The sequence below is a fragment of the Apodemus sylvaticus genome, chromosome 14 (genome assembly GCF_947179515.1).
Source record: "Apodemus sylvaticus chromosome 14, mApoSyl1.1, whole genome shotgun sequence".
Classification (NCBI taxonomy): Eukaryota; Metazoa; Chordata; class Mammalia; order Rodentia; family Muridae; genus Apodemus; species Apodemus sylvaticus.
The window spans coordinates 78,066,023-78,081,212 of record NC_067485.1 but is presented as its reverse complement, the minus strand read 5'-3'; the positions used below and the strand labels follow the sequence as shown (position 1 = coordinate 78,081,212).

Here is a 15,190-nt window from a genome sequence, read left to right as displayed (position 1 = left end):
AAACTCAAGTCCAAACCGAAAGCCAGATACACTGAAACTGATAGAAGAGAAAACTGGGAAACAGCCTTGAACTCAGAGGCACAGAAAAAGACGTTCTGATTAAAACACCATTAACATAGGCACTAAGGTCAACAATTAGTAAATGAGACCTCAAGACACTGAGAAGCTTCTTCTGCATGGCAAAGGATAGCGTCACCCAGATAAAGTAGCAGTCTACAGAGTGGCAAGAGATTTTACCAACTACACATCTAATAGAGGAAGAGTATCCAAAATAAATGAAGAATTCCAAACTCTAGATATTAAGAAAACAAAAGATCCAACTTAAAAATGAGGTGCAGATCTAAACAAGAGTATGCAAAATAGAGAAATCTCAAAAGGCTGAGAAGCACTTAAAGAGATGTTCAGCATTCTTAGTACCAGGGAAATGCAAATCAAAAACTACATTGAGATTTCAACTTACACATATGATAAATGGCTAAGATCAAGTTTTAAAAGTGACAGCTCATGCTGTTGAGGATGTGGAGCTCGGGGATCACTTATCCATTGGTGGTGGGACTGCAAACTTGGACATCAGTGTGGCAGTTCCACAGGAAGATGGGAATTGATCTACCTCAGGATCCAGCTCTACCACTCTCAGACATATACCCAAATGTCATTTTGTCTTACCATGCTTGTTCAACTATGTTCCTTGCTGCTCTATTTATAATAAGCAGAAATAAAAAACAACCCAGATGTCCCTCAACAGAAGAATGGATAAAGAAAATGTATGTATTTATACAATAGAGTACTTACTACTCAGCCATTTAAAAAAATGGGGGGGGTGGAATGGGAGGATCAGGTAGGGATGGGGAAGAGAACAAGAGAGGGATTGCAAGGAGAGTCAGCTCAGATTAAGGGCCATCTTGAAGTAGTATAGAAGCCTAATATGGTAGGAGTTTCTTAAAATACACATGCAGAGGATCTAAACGAAATTGTCAAAATGGGGGAGACAGAGTCAACTGGACAGCTCTTGTCACTAAATGAAGCTTCCAGTATTGGAATCTGGTTACATCTAATTGAGTTGTTGGCTATAGGGATCCCAAAGGGATCCCAAAATGATGGAGGCTATTGCCAAGACTATAGCTTATTCCTCACAACTGACTGCAAGGGCCCACTGCTGAAATCAATACCTAGACAACTCATTGAATATGAAACAGGAAGGTTTTCTGCACACAACCAAAAGAGAAATGTAAATACCAACCTAGTCACAAACCCTTTCATCTACAATGGTGTCTTGTATGCAAGATATGCTGGGACAATGGTGGCACAAAGTTGGCGGACATACCAGCTATTATCTGATTTAACTTAAAGCCCACTATGTGCTATGGAACCCGTACCTGATGCTGCTTGGGTCACTAAGAACCTGAAACTAAATAGTCTATGGACCCAAGGTAAAACCAAGCACTACTAGTCTTAAAGAAAGGAAGGAAGGAAGGAAGGAAGGAAGGAAGGAAGGAAGGAAGGAAGGAAGGAAGAAAGAAAGAAAGAAAGAAAGAAAGAAAGAAAGAAAGAAAGAAAGAAAGAAAGAAAGAAAGAATAAAGTGACTCCTGCTAATGACACTCTGCTGCACTCAGATCACCGCCTTGCTCGGTCATCATCAGAGATGCTTCCTCCGGCAGCAAAGGGGAACAAATACAGAGAATCCCACTGCTGATATGATGACGAGGGGGAGAACCATTGCAACATTCATCTTTAAATGAGATGTCTCCATCAGTTCCTCCTCTCAGGGCTCAGGGACCCTGAAGAAAAGGAGGCATAAAGAATGTAAGAGCCAGAGGGGATGGAGGACCCAAGAAAGCAAGGTCTCTAAATCAGCATGAGCAAAACCATAGGAAGACTGCCTAGGTCGCACAGGGCCCGCATGGCTCTGCAGCACGCCCTTTACTTACACAGTAGGACTTCTAGATAGGATGCTATGGGAGTCCTGAGTGTGGGAAGGAGCAGGTCCATTTCTTGGGCCTTCTCTTGGGTTCTTTTCCTTCTGTTTGACTGTTCCAATTCTTGTGTTATTTTTTTTCTTATTATATTTCATTATATCCTATCTTATTTTATTTGTATCATTCCTTATAAGCTTGTTCTCTAGTGAGAGCTAGAAGGGGAGCAGATCTGGACAGCAGAAGTGGGAGGAATAGAAGCAGAAGAAACTGTAATCAGTTTATATTAAATGAGAAAAAACTATTGTCAATAAAAGAAAGAAAAAATAAATTTTATTTACTTAATTTTCAAACTCCACATACATAGTTATCAACACTTGCAGGAAACGCTACCTGTTTTCAGTCTTGTAAATATCTAAGAACTCAAAAGTCTTAAGCGTAACCTCTAAGTTTAAATTCCAGGGAGAGACATTCTAAAGGTCTCAGGCTTCAGGAAGATGTAAAGGAAACACATGCTTAGATTTATAGCACTCCTGCTTTACTGAACCTCAATCACTTAACCTGCAAAACATTTTTTATTACAAATATGCTGTTTGATTTCATTAGCCTAATTGTTAAGCCATAGTATATCCTAAATGAATAAAATATAAGATCATAAATAAGTTTGGAAATTTATCTATAGGAAGGATCCTTTAAAGAATTTGTTATCAGAAAGAAACAAAAAGGTACATCAGAGAATTAGTTTTGCTGATAGAAACAGAGAAAGAAAGAAACATCAAGAATAAATTTTGTTTGACACTACTAGCCTTTTATTTTCTTCTGGGTCTATATGGTTATTCTAGTGAACAGACTAAAAATAAATCTGTATTTAAAATATTATGTCCCAAGCAGATATATATGATATAGCAGCAAACTAATGTGGCTCTAATACACCTCTTTAGCTGTCAATAATCCAACTTTAGTTGCTTTTTAAAAATATCTTGTCCCAAATGAAGATCTGCCTTTAAAGCAAATTAGACTGCTAATTCCAAAGAACTGATGATTTCACATAGAAACAGTATCTGTGCAACTAGCCCCCTTTTCTAAAGATCTGCCAGTTTCCCACCAGGGCCCTAGTTTTGCTTTCCTGACAAACTTACAGGACAGCATAAGTCCCCATCTGGCTCACCTCACACAGGAAATGGTCTGCTCTAGGGGCGAGAGACTGTGTTTGTGAGGTCAATCCCATAGCTTGTAGATTTCTCCACAGTAGAGACCAAGTACTCCCCCTGGCTCATTATAGAGGCCATTTCCTAGGCAATGGTTCACAGGCTAAGGCTTTGGCTTGGAGGAAAAGATGGCCATGACTGAGCTAAAAGAAGCAGGTGGTTTGTAGCACCAGGATCAAATGCTCACACTGACAGTTACTCTGATCTCTTAGGACTCTAAGGAGCCTATGAACAGTGTCTGGAGAAGGAGGAAGTTCTTTATTAAGTGCAAAGAGAAAAGAACTAAAATCCATCAGCAGCTGGGTAACACCTAGATGCATCAAATAGCTCACACACTATGCTCGCTGCCTCAGCCTGTGCCACATTGTAAATTAAAAAAAAAAAAAAAAAAAAGCACTGTTTTTTTTTTCCTTTGGGCCTTTCCACTCTCTAGCTCCCACTCCTGTGTTCCTCAGGTATGCTGTGGCCAGAGCAGCTAATGAGGCTACTGGGTTGTAAAAGCTGCACTACTTCTCTTCCACATTCCAATCAGATGTCTGGGTTTCTAAAATGCAAGGGGTGCAAGGTGAGAACCAACCTATATGCTTTGCTTTATCCTAAGAAAGTTCAGCCTCAAAGAGTAAGTGTAGAGGTGAGCTTTGCAGACTGTATGCATCAGGATACTGAATAAAGACAGTGCTTTGGCATTATCTCATCCCAGAATGGGAGGTCTGACCACAAGTTCATAGTTAGAACATAAACTGCATTATATTTCTCTAACATCATGCAGAAGGAGGATGAAAATAAAATCAGTCCTCATAATGTTGGGCTGGAGACTGAGCATTTCCTGAAAGTTTACAGGGGATAATATTGCTGTATGGCTCTTTGCCTGAGACTTTACAATATGAATGTTCTGAAATGAAAAACATTAATAGCTCAGTTACAATGAAGTTCCATTATATTTGATGCTCCCAGGAAACAGGAGACTGTGTGGTCAGTTTCAAGTACTATGAAAGTATAAAATATTTAGGTTGTCATCCTTGTTCCAAATTAGTTTCACAATAAAAGTGTGTGACACTTGAAAAGCTATTACCCATATTTTCTTGTTGAGAAATTCTGGCAAGGCAATTGAGCCTTGGAAGAAACTGGCATAAACCAAAGTAGAATTTAACTCAGCAGGAGACTAGGTAAACCACATAAAGGATACCTAGCCACACTGGGATGAAAAGACTCTAGAGACTACCAGACCAAAGCAAGCATCCCTGATGGCCAAAACAATACAAGAGAAGTTATTTCCACTTAAAAATAAAACCTACCTGTGGCCATAGAACTATGGTATTTTTGTACTAGGAAAAAAAAAAATCTCTAAGTTCTTATGAAGAAAACTAAATTGATGGTCATGACAATCAAATAAAAAGATTTGTGTCTCCAATCCAACTTTTAGAGGTTTCTAGATACCAGAAGTCGGTAAAAAAAAAAAAAAATACAAAAATACAAAAAAAAAAAAAAAAGCATTACAAATTCCACCCATCAGCAGATGTTGTGAGCAACTTCTGGACATCTAAACAAACATGAAAGAAATGGAGAAACTAGGAATTAATAAAATATAGATGTGGTGTGAAAAGAAAGAATCCTGGTAGATATGATTATGAGTAAACAGAAAGACAAATTTATTATTAGGAGATTTTGAGATAGAATTGTCCACACCAAATAGCACTTGTAATACTCAGGCTTCTTAGAGGGCTAAGGTGTTAAGACAACAATGTGAAAAGATGATCTATTAGATAATACAAGCCCTGAGGAGAGATGCTCCTAGCATGGACTTAGTGAATAATTGCAGTCGGAGGCCTCCTGGTGACAATTTTGAGAAAGCAAACGCAGCTGCAGCATAGTCAAATATAGCTGGCCAGACAGCGGCATCCATGAAGTTAGTCACTCTGAAGCATGCTACCCGGATGCTCAACCCAAAAACTCAGCACCCCTTCTACAATACAGGAACTCAAAACAGAGATCTGTGCACAGAAATGTGCAGCTGTTGCAGGGCTGATAAAGGTATTTTGACTCTTCGCTCTCAAAAATCCAACTCTGAGGACTATGTCAGACATGGATACAACCTTTTCTTGAGATTCAGGAAAGGGCCATAAGCCCCGTGGGCTTCAGAGAAGAGTAAAGTAAAAGATGTGTACATGAAAAAGGTAATAAAGGCATCAAGAAAACTTTACAAAAAAGATAGACATTGTATCCCCACTGAATCTAGGCTGAAGATGGGGCTGGCGAGATGGCTCAGTGGTTAAGAGCACTGACTGCCCTTCTGAAGGTTCTGAGTTCAAATCCCAGCAACCACATGGTGGCTCACAACCATCTGTAATGAGATTGGATGCCCTCTTCTGGTGTGTCTGAAGATAGCTACAGTGTACTTACATATAATAAATAAATCTCTTAAGAAAGAAAGAAAGAAAGAAAGAAAGAGAAAGAAAGTAAAATAAATAAGCAGAAAAGTTAATTACACACCAATCTCCTATCAAATGCTGTCCCTTTTTAATGTTCATGTTACCATTTTCTGCTATTTTTCTCCTAAAAATTTCCAGGACAAACCCAAACGTCAGTCTGCAACCCAGTGAGCATTTTGGTTGTCTAACATCCAGTACCTTACCTCAGGTCCAAAAAGACATAGGAGCTGAGGTTCTTCATGTGTACTTAACTTTGTTTACGCCCATGAGTTCTTAGGGGCTGTAGACTAATCGATCTCTCATAATATTCATTTTTGTCAAATGCTCAGCTTACGAGCTGGATTCCTATCACAGCAGTCGAAATTTCAAGAACTGCATTCAACATCAACTGTAAACTGTGGCTGAGGATATATATAGTGCTCATAAAATAATGGCAGCGCCATAGAAGTACAACACATGGACTCAGTCAGTACAACATCACATCTAAAGCCAGGGAAAGAAAGAAAACAGCTCGGACTTAGTGCCATGATTCCTCTGTGAGGCGTCCTTGCCCAGCCTACTCAACCGCAGCTCCTGTGTGCGGGCGGCAGCTGTAGCTGCAGCACTGAAGCCCCACTACCGCAGGCAGGCAGGCGTAAAGAAGTCACCACACCTGTGAGGTCCCAGCTATTTACCCACTAATATATAACGGAATTATCAAAATGATTTTCCTTTTTTTTTTTTTCTGAAAGTGGTCTAGGCCAAAGGTTAAGACAGTTCTGAGACCTGGGACAATAGTAATCATAATTTGTAGTGTATGGTTGGTCAACATGTGAAATATCCCTAAAACATAAAATCCAGTTATAAATGTAATAACCTACAAGCTAATGTATGTTTTGTCACAATGGAAGGTATCTCAAGAAAGTTAAATATTCTGCTCAATAAAATGGAATCTTATATATTTACACGCACACACTCACTTTCTATCCACTGACTGCTGCCAAGCAGATAAAGGTTTTGTCTCTTTTAGCCCTCAGGATCAACTTAGTTCCTTTGTATCAGAAAAATAAGGCCTAACTGTTGCTACAGGAAGAGATAGGAAAAACAAAGATAGATTTCACAGGGAGAGGGTGGAAAAGACCATTTTAAAACTTAATGAACTCAAGTAAAAGCATGAAAGTTAAGTTGCTTAGGGTAAAAATCATAGGATATTAGACTTAGCATAGAAAATTAAAATACATAGTACTAAAATGTATAGTTTGGAAAAAGTTTTAAACCATCTAAAGTTATGTCAAATAAACTGGCTAAAGTTAACTGCATTTTGAATACTACGTAAAATTCTCTGGGAAAAATTTCAGTCCTAAATAAGCCTAAAATAAATGTCAGAAAATGCAGCTCCTAGAGTAACAATCATAGCTTCCAGGGTTATGTCAGAGAAAGATACCATGTCACTGAAGAGACACACTTCTTTAAGTACTGAGACTTAAAATCAAAACATTGCACACATCTCATTTTAAAAGCACTTTTACTCAAAAAGGAATCTGGGTCAACTGGTCACCCAGATGGATAACTCCTACCCTGATGCTGACCTAAAGGAAGTACAGATTATTTCAACTAATCTGACCTCAAGGCTACATATGCATGAAAGAATAGTACAGAATCAACTAAAATGATGTATTATAACTTATTCTAAACATAGTCTAAATCTGTGTAAGTTTTTAGAAAAAAAAAGCTGTATCTAATATTTTGCTACGGAATTTGCTGAGACTTTTGTTAACTAAAATAATTAAAATTAAATCCAAATCTGAATTTTTACTCATATGCCACTTTGAAAGCCATAGGATTACATATTTATTATCATTATATTTTAAACTGTCAGTTAATTTGAAAATATTACTCTCTGTATCTGAAGAACATTGAACGTAATATACAATTTGCAGTTCATAAAAAAGAATGTTCATAAACCTCTGGGTTAGCACTAAAAAACGTGTAAATCTCCGACATGCTCACAGAAGGCATTTCAGCCACATAAGTGGAATCATATTTCTATAGAAATAGTTGGAGTAATCACTTTCTGTCATGACTGAGGACAAACGGGAAGAGAGGAGCTGTTCAAACCCTCCCTAAATGTTCTCTTCTGTCTTTTACAAGTCCTTTAGGAGGAGTGCGCGGCTCACACTAAATGAAACAGACATTCCCAGGAGGAGGAGGCGGCTGCGATCCCTTCACATCTGGATTCAGAGCAGGAAGATATTGGATAGCACAATTAAGCAGCGATGATGCTAAAGGGGAATAATTATTTTACAATTACCTGTGAGCACCACATTTACTGCTCTAATTAGTTTTTGTTTCCCACAAAGGTTTTTCCAGGAAGACGCAGCTCCATTTCTCTTAGGTTCAGCAAGCACTTTTTCTTAAGGAAAACATGAAAATACATTTTCTGCACGGCTACACAGGTAGCACAGCACTGACGGTGGCTTCATTATATGATTTGATATTTCTACGATAGTGGAGACAGATGGGGTGGCTCAAGAACTCGGAGGTGCTAATGAACCGGAAACCATTAGTATTTTCTAAAGCCTTCCTTTCTGTGGTTTTGTAAAACAAATATTGTGATCATAACTACCTAGCACTTTGTGATGACATAATCCATACCTAAGGAAAAAAAATATGTCCCTCCCCTGAAGAAACAAAACCTTCCAACAACAAAATTCTAAATTTGAAATAGTGACTTTCTAAACTTGGGTAAAGTTCAAATCTGGAAGTAAACCACAGCAATGACTTATTTATTTAGCTCCTTAAAACATGTTGAAAGTATAATGTTTTCTATTTAAATGCTAATAAGGGATGCTTATGTATTATTGTTGAACATTTGTGACAGTGTGGTTCATTTTTGTTTGATTTTTAAATTCCTTATAATGACCTCAGATTCCTGTCATAAATACTACCTTCAATTTCTGCACAGTATTTATACTTAATGTGCTAGTTGTATGTACACTCATGTGTAGCAGATTTAGTATACCAAAACATTACCTGTTTTGTGGGAACTCAATGAGTGTTAAATTGAAAGGAACAAAATAACACACACACAATACACACACATACACATACACACACACACAATACACACACATACACATACACACACACACACACACACACACAAACACACAGGACTAAAAAGAAATAAAAAGTTTGGTGATTTATGTAAAATAAAAAGACTGCAGTCTTCAAAGGCCAAATAGTGTTATTATAGCTGTTAGGGGAGGAAAACACACTCCAAGGTAGAAAACATCACCCCATGAAATCTTAATTACTAGGTGCATATCTGAAAATCCTATCTCCTTTTTATCTTGTCTTTCAAGGCTCTTGTTTTCTTAGTTCACTGAATCTCATCAACAGATGCTGGAGCAATCTCAATCCAGCACATTACAATTAAATAGCAAGACTTAACAATTAAAGTAATACCTCTGCCCAGATAAAAGATAACATTCGAGTTCTTGAAAAGCTACATGGCAAGGGCTTTTAGCCTCAGAAGGCAGCTGATACCAAAGTAAGCGCTGTTAACTGAAAAGCCTACCACATGCTCTGCAAGTCTTGAGGAAAGAGCTGTCCTTCAGTTTCCTCTCTGCCTCCTTCCATGACCACGATGGAACTGGGGAATAAATGTCCATTATCTTGTCATTTCCCATGTAAACTTTAAAAGCCATACAAAAGGTGGGGAGAAAGTGCCAAAATGCTTTTAGTCTTCATATTGCTGGTAAACTTTAAAAGGTTTAAATTAATGTATATTCTCATAATAAGCTAATAAGGGTACACAGTAATCTGAATTTGAATCAGAAACAGGAGTATGTATAGTGATCCCAAACAGGTGACACATCATTCTTATACGATAACAATTTTGGTTTTTAAGCATCTTCTTACAACAGGAACACTACCTAACCTTTAGACCTACCTTGATGATTAGAGATCATATAAATCAAGCATCCTGGTACACAGCAGCCATGCAACTCACTAAACACGAATGTTCACTTTTACAGAAACAGTAATGACTGTCTCTGGAGGCCATTCCTATCGCCCTGTAAGAGTTTCTTAATCTATGAAATGAGGTCAGAGGAGACGGTCTCAAAACCTGCTTCAATGCTAACAGTGAGATCTGAGGAGCACCTTTCAGTTCACTCACACACAGACATTTTATATATATATTGCCTGTTATCAACAAGCAGATAAATTTCCCAAGCTTATTACAAATCTGGATGGCTTATTTTCTTTAATGTTACTTACTGAATGTGAAATATATATAAGATTTCATCAGTAACTTCTTAGCTGTCTAACTCTGCAAATCTAAAGATTGATATTAATTTTCAAGCTACAGTTTCATCTGTAGTTTCTTATTTCTAAGCCTTTATATATTGCTTCTGTTTAAAAAAAAAAAAAGCCAAAGATAAGAGACTCTAAATGTATCACTAATGAGCTTAAAAAAAAGAAAAGAAAAGAAAACACTCATTCCCATTCTCAATGAAAACCAAATGCCCCAGTTTAAAACAGAATTTAAAAATCGGTTCCTATCTTCATTATGCTTTGCTATGAATAATAGTTTATAATAACACACAAAAATAAAACTCTAACAGTCAATATTATTTAAAATTCTTATTTCCTTTTACAGTTTTGTTACTGAATGTTTAAAATCCCCAAACTTTGAAGCGTCTGTTGTAGCAATTCTATATCACTATAGAGCCTTAAATGATCTGGGCTCCTTAAACACTGCTTGGCTCATGGGGCCATCAAGCGTAATAATTCATCTCAAAAGCTATTTGTTCATCTGCCTGGGGGACTCAAACATATTACATCCTGCAAACTTATCTCATATATTCCCGTGGGAAAACGCCATTGAGAAAATATGTTCTGCTTTAGAAAATCAACACCAGAAAAGCCCCTGTGTTTTATTTAAACCCCTTTTTATGAACAGGCCAATATCTAGCAGACATTATTTTAGGCCTCATGGTAAAATACCACCCATGACAACCGGTCCCCCAAACAATAAATCCACACAGCTATCTTCTTCAGTATCCAAATATGGCTATAAAATACACCGCCTAGGTGGGTTTCAAGCATTTTAAACGTTATGATCTCATTCGTATACCTCTAGCCCCCAAACACAATCTCTAACATGACTTAATCACACACTCCTGTGGAAACTATGTCTCAGTGTTCTCAGGATGAGAGAGATATACAACAGTTATCTTAGAAACAAACAAGAATGGTATCATTTGCAAATTCCCTTTTTCTTAGTTCACTTAAGCAATGGCTGACAAACACTGAAAACAGTCTGGGATTGATTCCAAGGGCTATCGTTTGGAAAGCATGAACTTTCGGAAGAAAAGTGGGGTAGAAGTCATATTAAGATTCATATTTAAAAATAAAAAAACAAAACAAAACTCCATGGCTGAGATACAAAGGCTCTTTTCAGAGCTAAGAGTCTGAACGAGCCACATTCATCTACCAAATGAAAAGGAGGAATTAAATTTTCATAATCCATAATTTAATTGACAAGAGACTACATCTTTCAGAGGCCATTAATGCTTTAAATTCATAGAGCATTCACTAGTTAGATATATTATGTCATTTATATAGCAGGTGACCATAAATTCATAATCATTAATCCCACGCCCTGATTCACCCCTAACATTCTAGCACATCCCAGACTTTGTATCAGATAAACCCAGAGAAAAACAGGGAAGACTTGCAAAGTAACTCGTGTGCAGATAAAGAGTGTGTGTGACACACACACACACACACACAGGATTTGGATTTTAAGAGGACAGGATAGAGATCTCTTAAAGTCATCATGAGAATATTACTAATCAAGATTAATTTTTCAGAGTAAAGTGTCAAAGGGGAATTTGATATTTTAATTTGTTATCTGATTAACTCTGAGACAGTGAACCTGACTGTGTCCACTAAGTTGGCAGCCCTAATATCGACTGAAAAGACAATGCATATTTAACAGATTCTATCATCCTTATCTTCTACTTGATTTTTTTTTAAAATTCTAGGGCGTCAATAATTGGCCACTGTGAAGTTTCTCAAGATTCTCAACTCATAATACTTAACATACCAGAAAAAGAATCTAGTATTACAGGGGAAAGTTAGCTGCCACCGAAATGGATCATAAAGCCTGGACTAGCCCGAGTATTTGGAAGAGTAACATAGGGTGTCAGAAAGAATATGGATGTTAAGCCTTACAGTGGAGACAGCAGGACAAATTTGTACATCGTTTAACCAACGGCAGCACCCTCCCCCACTAAATCTGGTACATTATCGAATGCCTCACTTGACAAGAGAATTATATACATCCCATGTCTCAGGAGGGCACAGACTTTCCTATCTTGCTCTGGCAATCATTTTCCTATCTGGGGTTTCTTTACATAACATGCCCGACATACAAGTGGATCCCACTGAGATCCCTGAGCTAAAGAGAGAAACTTCCCTACGAAGACAGACCAGCCAGATAAAAATTACACAGTTCCTTTCCCCGCGGATCCCAGCCCTCTACTTGTCCCAATAACCGCTCGATCCTAGTTTGGCGACGCGCAAAATCGCCAGAATCACATTAATTATTAAATCACGGACTACCTATCAGAAAAACCCAGCCCGGTTACGTAAAAAATTACCTCTAATTTCCGCACGAGAGTACACCTGGCTAGTTTTAAGGGTGTGTAATTATCCTCTTTCTCTCTCAGTCTCTCGCTCGTCCTCCTCGCCCATCTCGGGAATGAGTGCGAGAGCCAGGGCTGTTCTGCCGGGCCACCCTGCATTTCTAAAGGCACGAGTGTGCCAGGCAGCACGCGCCCGCCCCGCCCCGGACCCCGCGCCCCGGACCCGGCGCCCCGCGCCCCGCAGGCAGGTCCGCCGGCCTGCCCAGCTCGGGGCTCCGGGACGCCGCGCGACCTCTCGCGGGTCCCGTCCCGCCAGTCCCCGCTCCGGCGCGCCCTGGGAAGGCTCGCCCGCTCACCCCGCTCGCCCGCTCGCCCGCTCGCCCCGCTCGGCCCTGCGCCGTCCCAGCCGCGTCCTCTGAAGAGAAGGCGCGGAAGGGAGGCGGCCGCTGCCTCCGAGGAGACGACGCCCCACTCCCGGCCGCGCGGCCCCTCGGGCCCTCGGCCACTCACATTCTGTCAGCAACGAGCAGACGGCCCTCGACCATCATGTCCGGGAGGAAATCCAGCTTGAAGGCAGAAGTCATGTTCTCGGCGCACGCAGCGGCGGCGGCGGCGGTGGCGGAGGCGGCGGCAGCGGCGGCGGCGGGGGGCTGTGCGCGCGTCCGTCCGAGCGGCCGCGGGCGGCGCGAGACAGGCAGGGACAGGTGCGCGCGGCCTCCCCGGGCGGCCGCCGGAGCGGGCACTTGTCACATTCTCTCCCTCGCGCGCTCCACCAATCCCCTCCGCGGGCCGGCGCCGGGGCGGCCTGGCTGCCGAGCGCCAGGTGCGGCGGGCGGGGGCGGAGCTCCCGGGGCGGCCGCTCGGCGCTTAACCCCTGCGGGCCCGCTCGCCCGCTCGCCCTCCCCGGCCTCTGCGCACAGCCCCACGAGCCCGGCGCGCCTAGCTGCGGTCGGTCGTCCCCGCCCGCTCGCTGCCCGGTTCCCACGGCCACTCGGAGAGCAGAGCGGCTGGGGACCGGTGTCGCGCGCGACCTCCGTGCCCCGCCCCCGCCCCCCGGGGTGAGCCCGGCTGGCCGCCGCTGGGGTGCCGCTGTCAATCTGCAGGAAAGGAAGTAACTGTCTTTGGGCGCGATGGCCCGAGTGACAGACACACCGGACGACCACCGTGCTGCCTTCGGTATCTGCTTAAATACTGAGAAAGAAAAGGGCCTTAAAATGAGAAACTGTCACAGATACCATTGCTTTAAAAAAAAAAGAGTGTGGATCGCGAAATTGCCATTTCCTATTATTGAACACAAACAGTAAAAGCCAGTCCTGTAACTTCAGATCACATTTAAGATGATTTGTGGGAGGGGGTGCTAAGATGTATTGGAAGAAAAGCGAACGGATGTTTAGCAAAAGTTTTCAGGAAAAGTAGTTTATTGTCCTTGTTTGGCTATTTGGATGAAAGCAAACTTTTCATCATAGCCACATGTATGTTTGAGTTTCTGTTCTAAGTCAACATTGTAAACAACATACCAGAAACTTTACAGTTTACTTTTTGTGGTAAAATATCTTTTTGTATTCTATCTTCAAATGATATGTTTTGAACTTTGAGGTAATATGTGTGTATACACTTAAGAATATGCATGTATACACTGAGGCATATATATATACATACTAACACTGACATAGGATGTATATACATTTACGGTTTTATTTGATTTTTTTAAATGTCTACTCTATCCTGTTGTTATTCTAATGAAAACCAGAATATTGTACTAAGGAGCTGGCTATTTTCCTCACAAACGAAGGCATGCCTGGATTATGGTAGCTAAATGGTTAAATGGCTAAACAATAGTTAAATTGTTCAGATATGACATAAAGAAAAGATTCACATTTTCCTCACCCATCCCTGTGTGGCAGTGAGAACTGTCCTCGGAGATTATAAGGCAGAATTTTAAATCAGGATAAGTCAGTGAGCAATATGGAGTAACAGGCCTTTGCTGTTCAGTTAAACCCACACAAACAAATTTAATTAACTAGAGTTTCCTTCTTCAACTGGCTTTTAGCCTCCTAACTGCAAGGTAGTTAAGATGGAAGAGTCGATTAAGTTTCATTTTTTAAATACTGCCTTTCTGGAGGAACCAGGTCCCAGTTTACAATCACTTGACAGACAATTGAATCAAAAATGAATTATTAGATCAAAACCATACCCAAGCATTGCGTAATTCTCATCTCTTTCTACTCCTTACCAAGCCATTGCCAACTACTTCTTAAATTATCTTACTGAAGTAGTTAGCAGGATAGCTGAAGACAGATCTTGACAATTCTTGACTATTATACACTATTTACATAAATCCTGAATGCATAGAATGAGTTGTCCAGATAGTAAATTTGAGACAGACCGGACAGAGCCAGCCTCCAAAACAAACCACACAAGCACACAGAAAAGCAACGGCTACAGAACAGAGTACCTATATTCTATAAGGAAGAAATGCTTCATCAACATACACACTTGTAAAATATTTATTTTCTCTTTAATTGCATGTGAATTAGTTAGAGGACGCTGTAGGGAAGCCCTCTTACTGACTTAAGCCTTCTCAGCAGTTTGTTAAATTCTAGCCTCAAATCCCTTGAGGCAATAGTGGATTCAAAGCAGCTTTTAATCATACTCTAAGGAGGGTGAAGGGGAAGTAAGTAGGTCATAGGGAGAGAATTACAAGTGCATAGGTTATTGCCTTATTTAACAACTACTGTGTAGCATGCTTTTCAAAGCACATTTGTGTTTGCCATTTGAAGTTAGAAGCAAAACGAGGGTCAAAAATAAAAAAGAACCACGCTACACAGACTGTGGGGATGAAACTAGAAAAGCTCAGAGCGTGGCTGGGTCTCAACACTCTGGTTGGCGGATACACAGATAATGGCGTGGCTGCATAGGCACCTGATGGAGAAGGGGGGGGGGAATCGTGTGCCCTCCCCTACTTGACAGGTATTCATGAAGTCGCCCAATGACAGAGTGG

The 15,190-nt window shown here is 40.5% G+C and overlaps 1 protein-coding gene across 12 annotated transcripts in view; it reads right to left on the bottom strand.

Annotated features, from left to right (window-relative positions):
* Nucleotides 1–15,190, bottom strand: part of Celf2 (CUGBP Elav-like family member 2) — a 513,597-nt gene that overhangs the window by 295,539 nt on the left and 202,868 nt on the right. Inside the window, exon 1 of one of the 12 annotated variants that reach the window (XM_052157035.1) lies at nucleotides 12,700–12,867. The exons of 8 other annotated variants lie outside the window; for them this stretch is intronic. In XM_052157035.1, the coding sequence (XP_052012995.1) occupies nucleotides 12,700–12,773 (74 nt within the window). In that variant the 5' untranslated portion in view covers nucleotides 12,774–12,867. Of the gene's footprint in view, nucleotides 1–12,699; nucleotides 12,868–15,190 lie in introns of those variants that run through there. 3 more of the 12 variants (XM_052157038.1, XM_052157029.1, XM_052157031.1) reach the window with 3 other exon arrangements.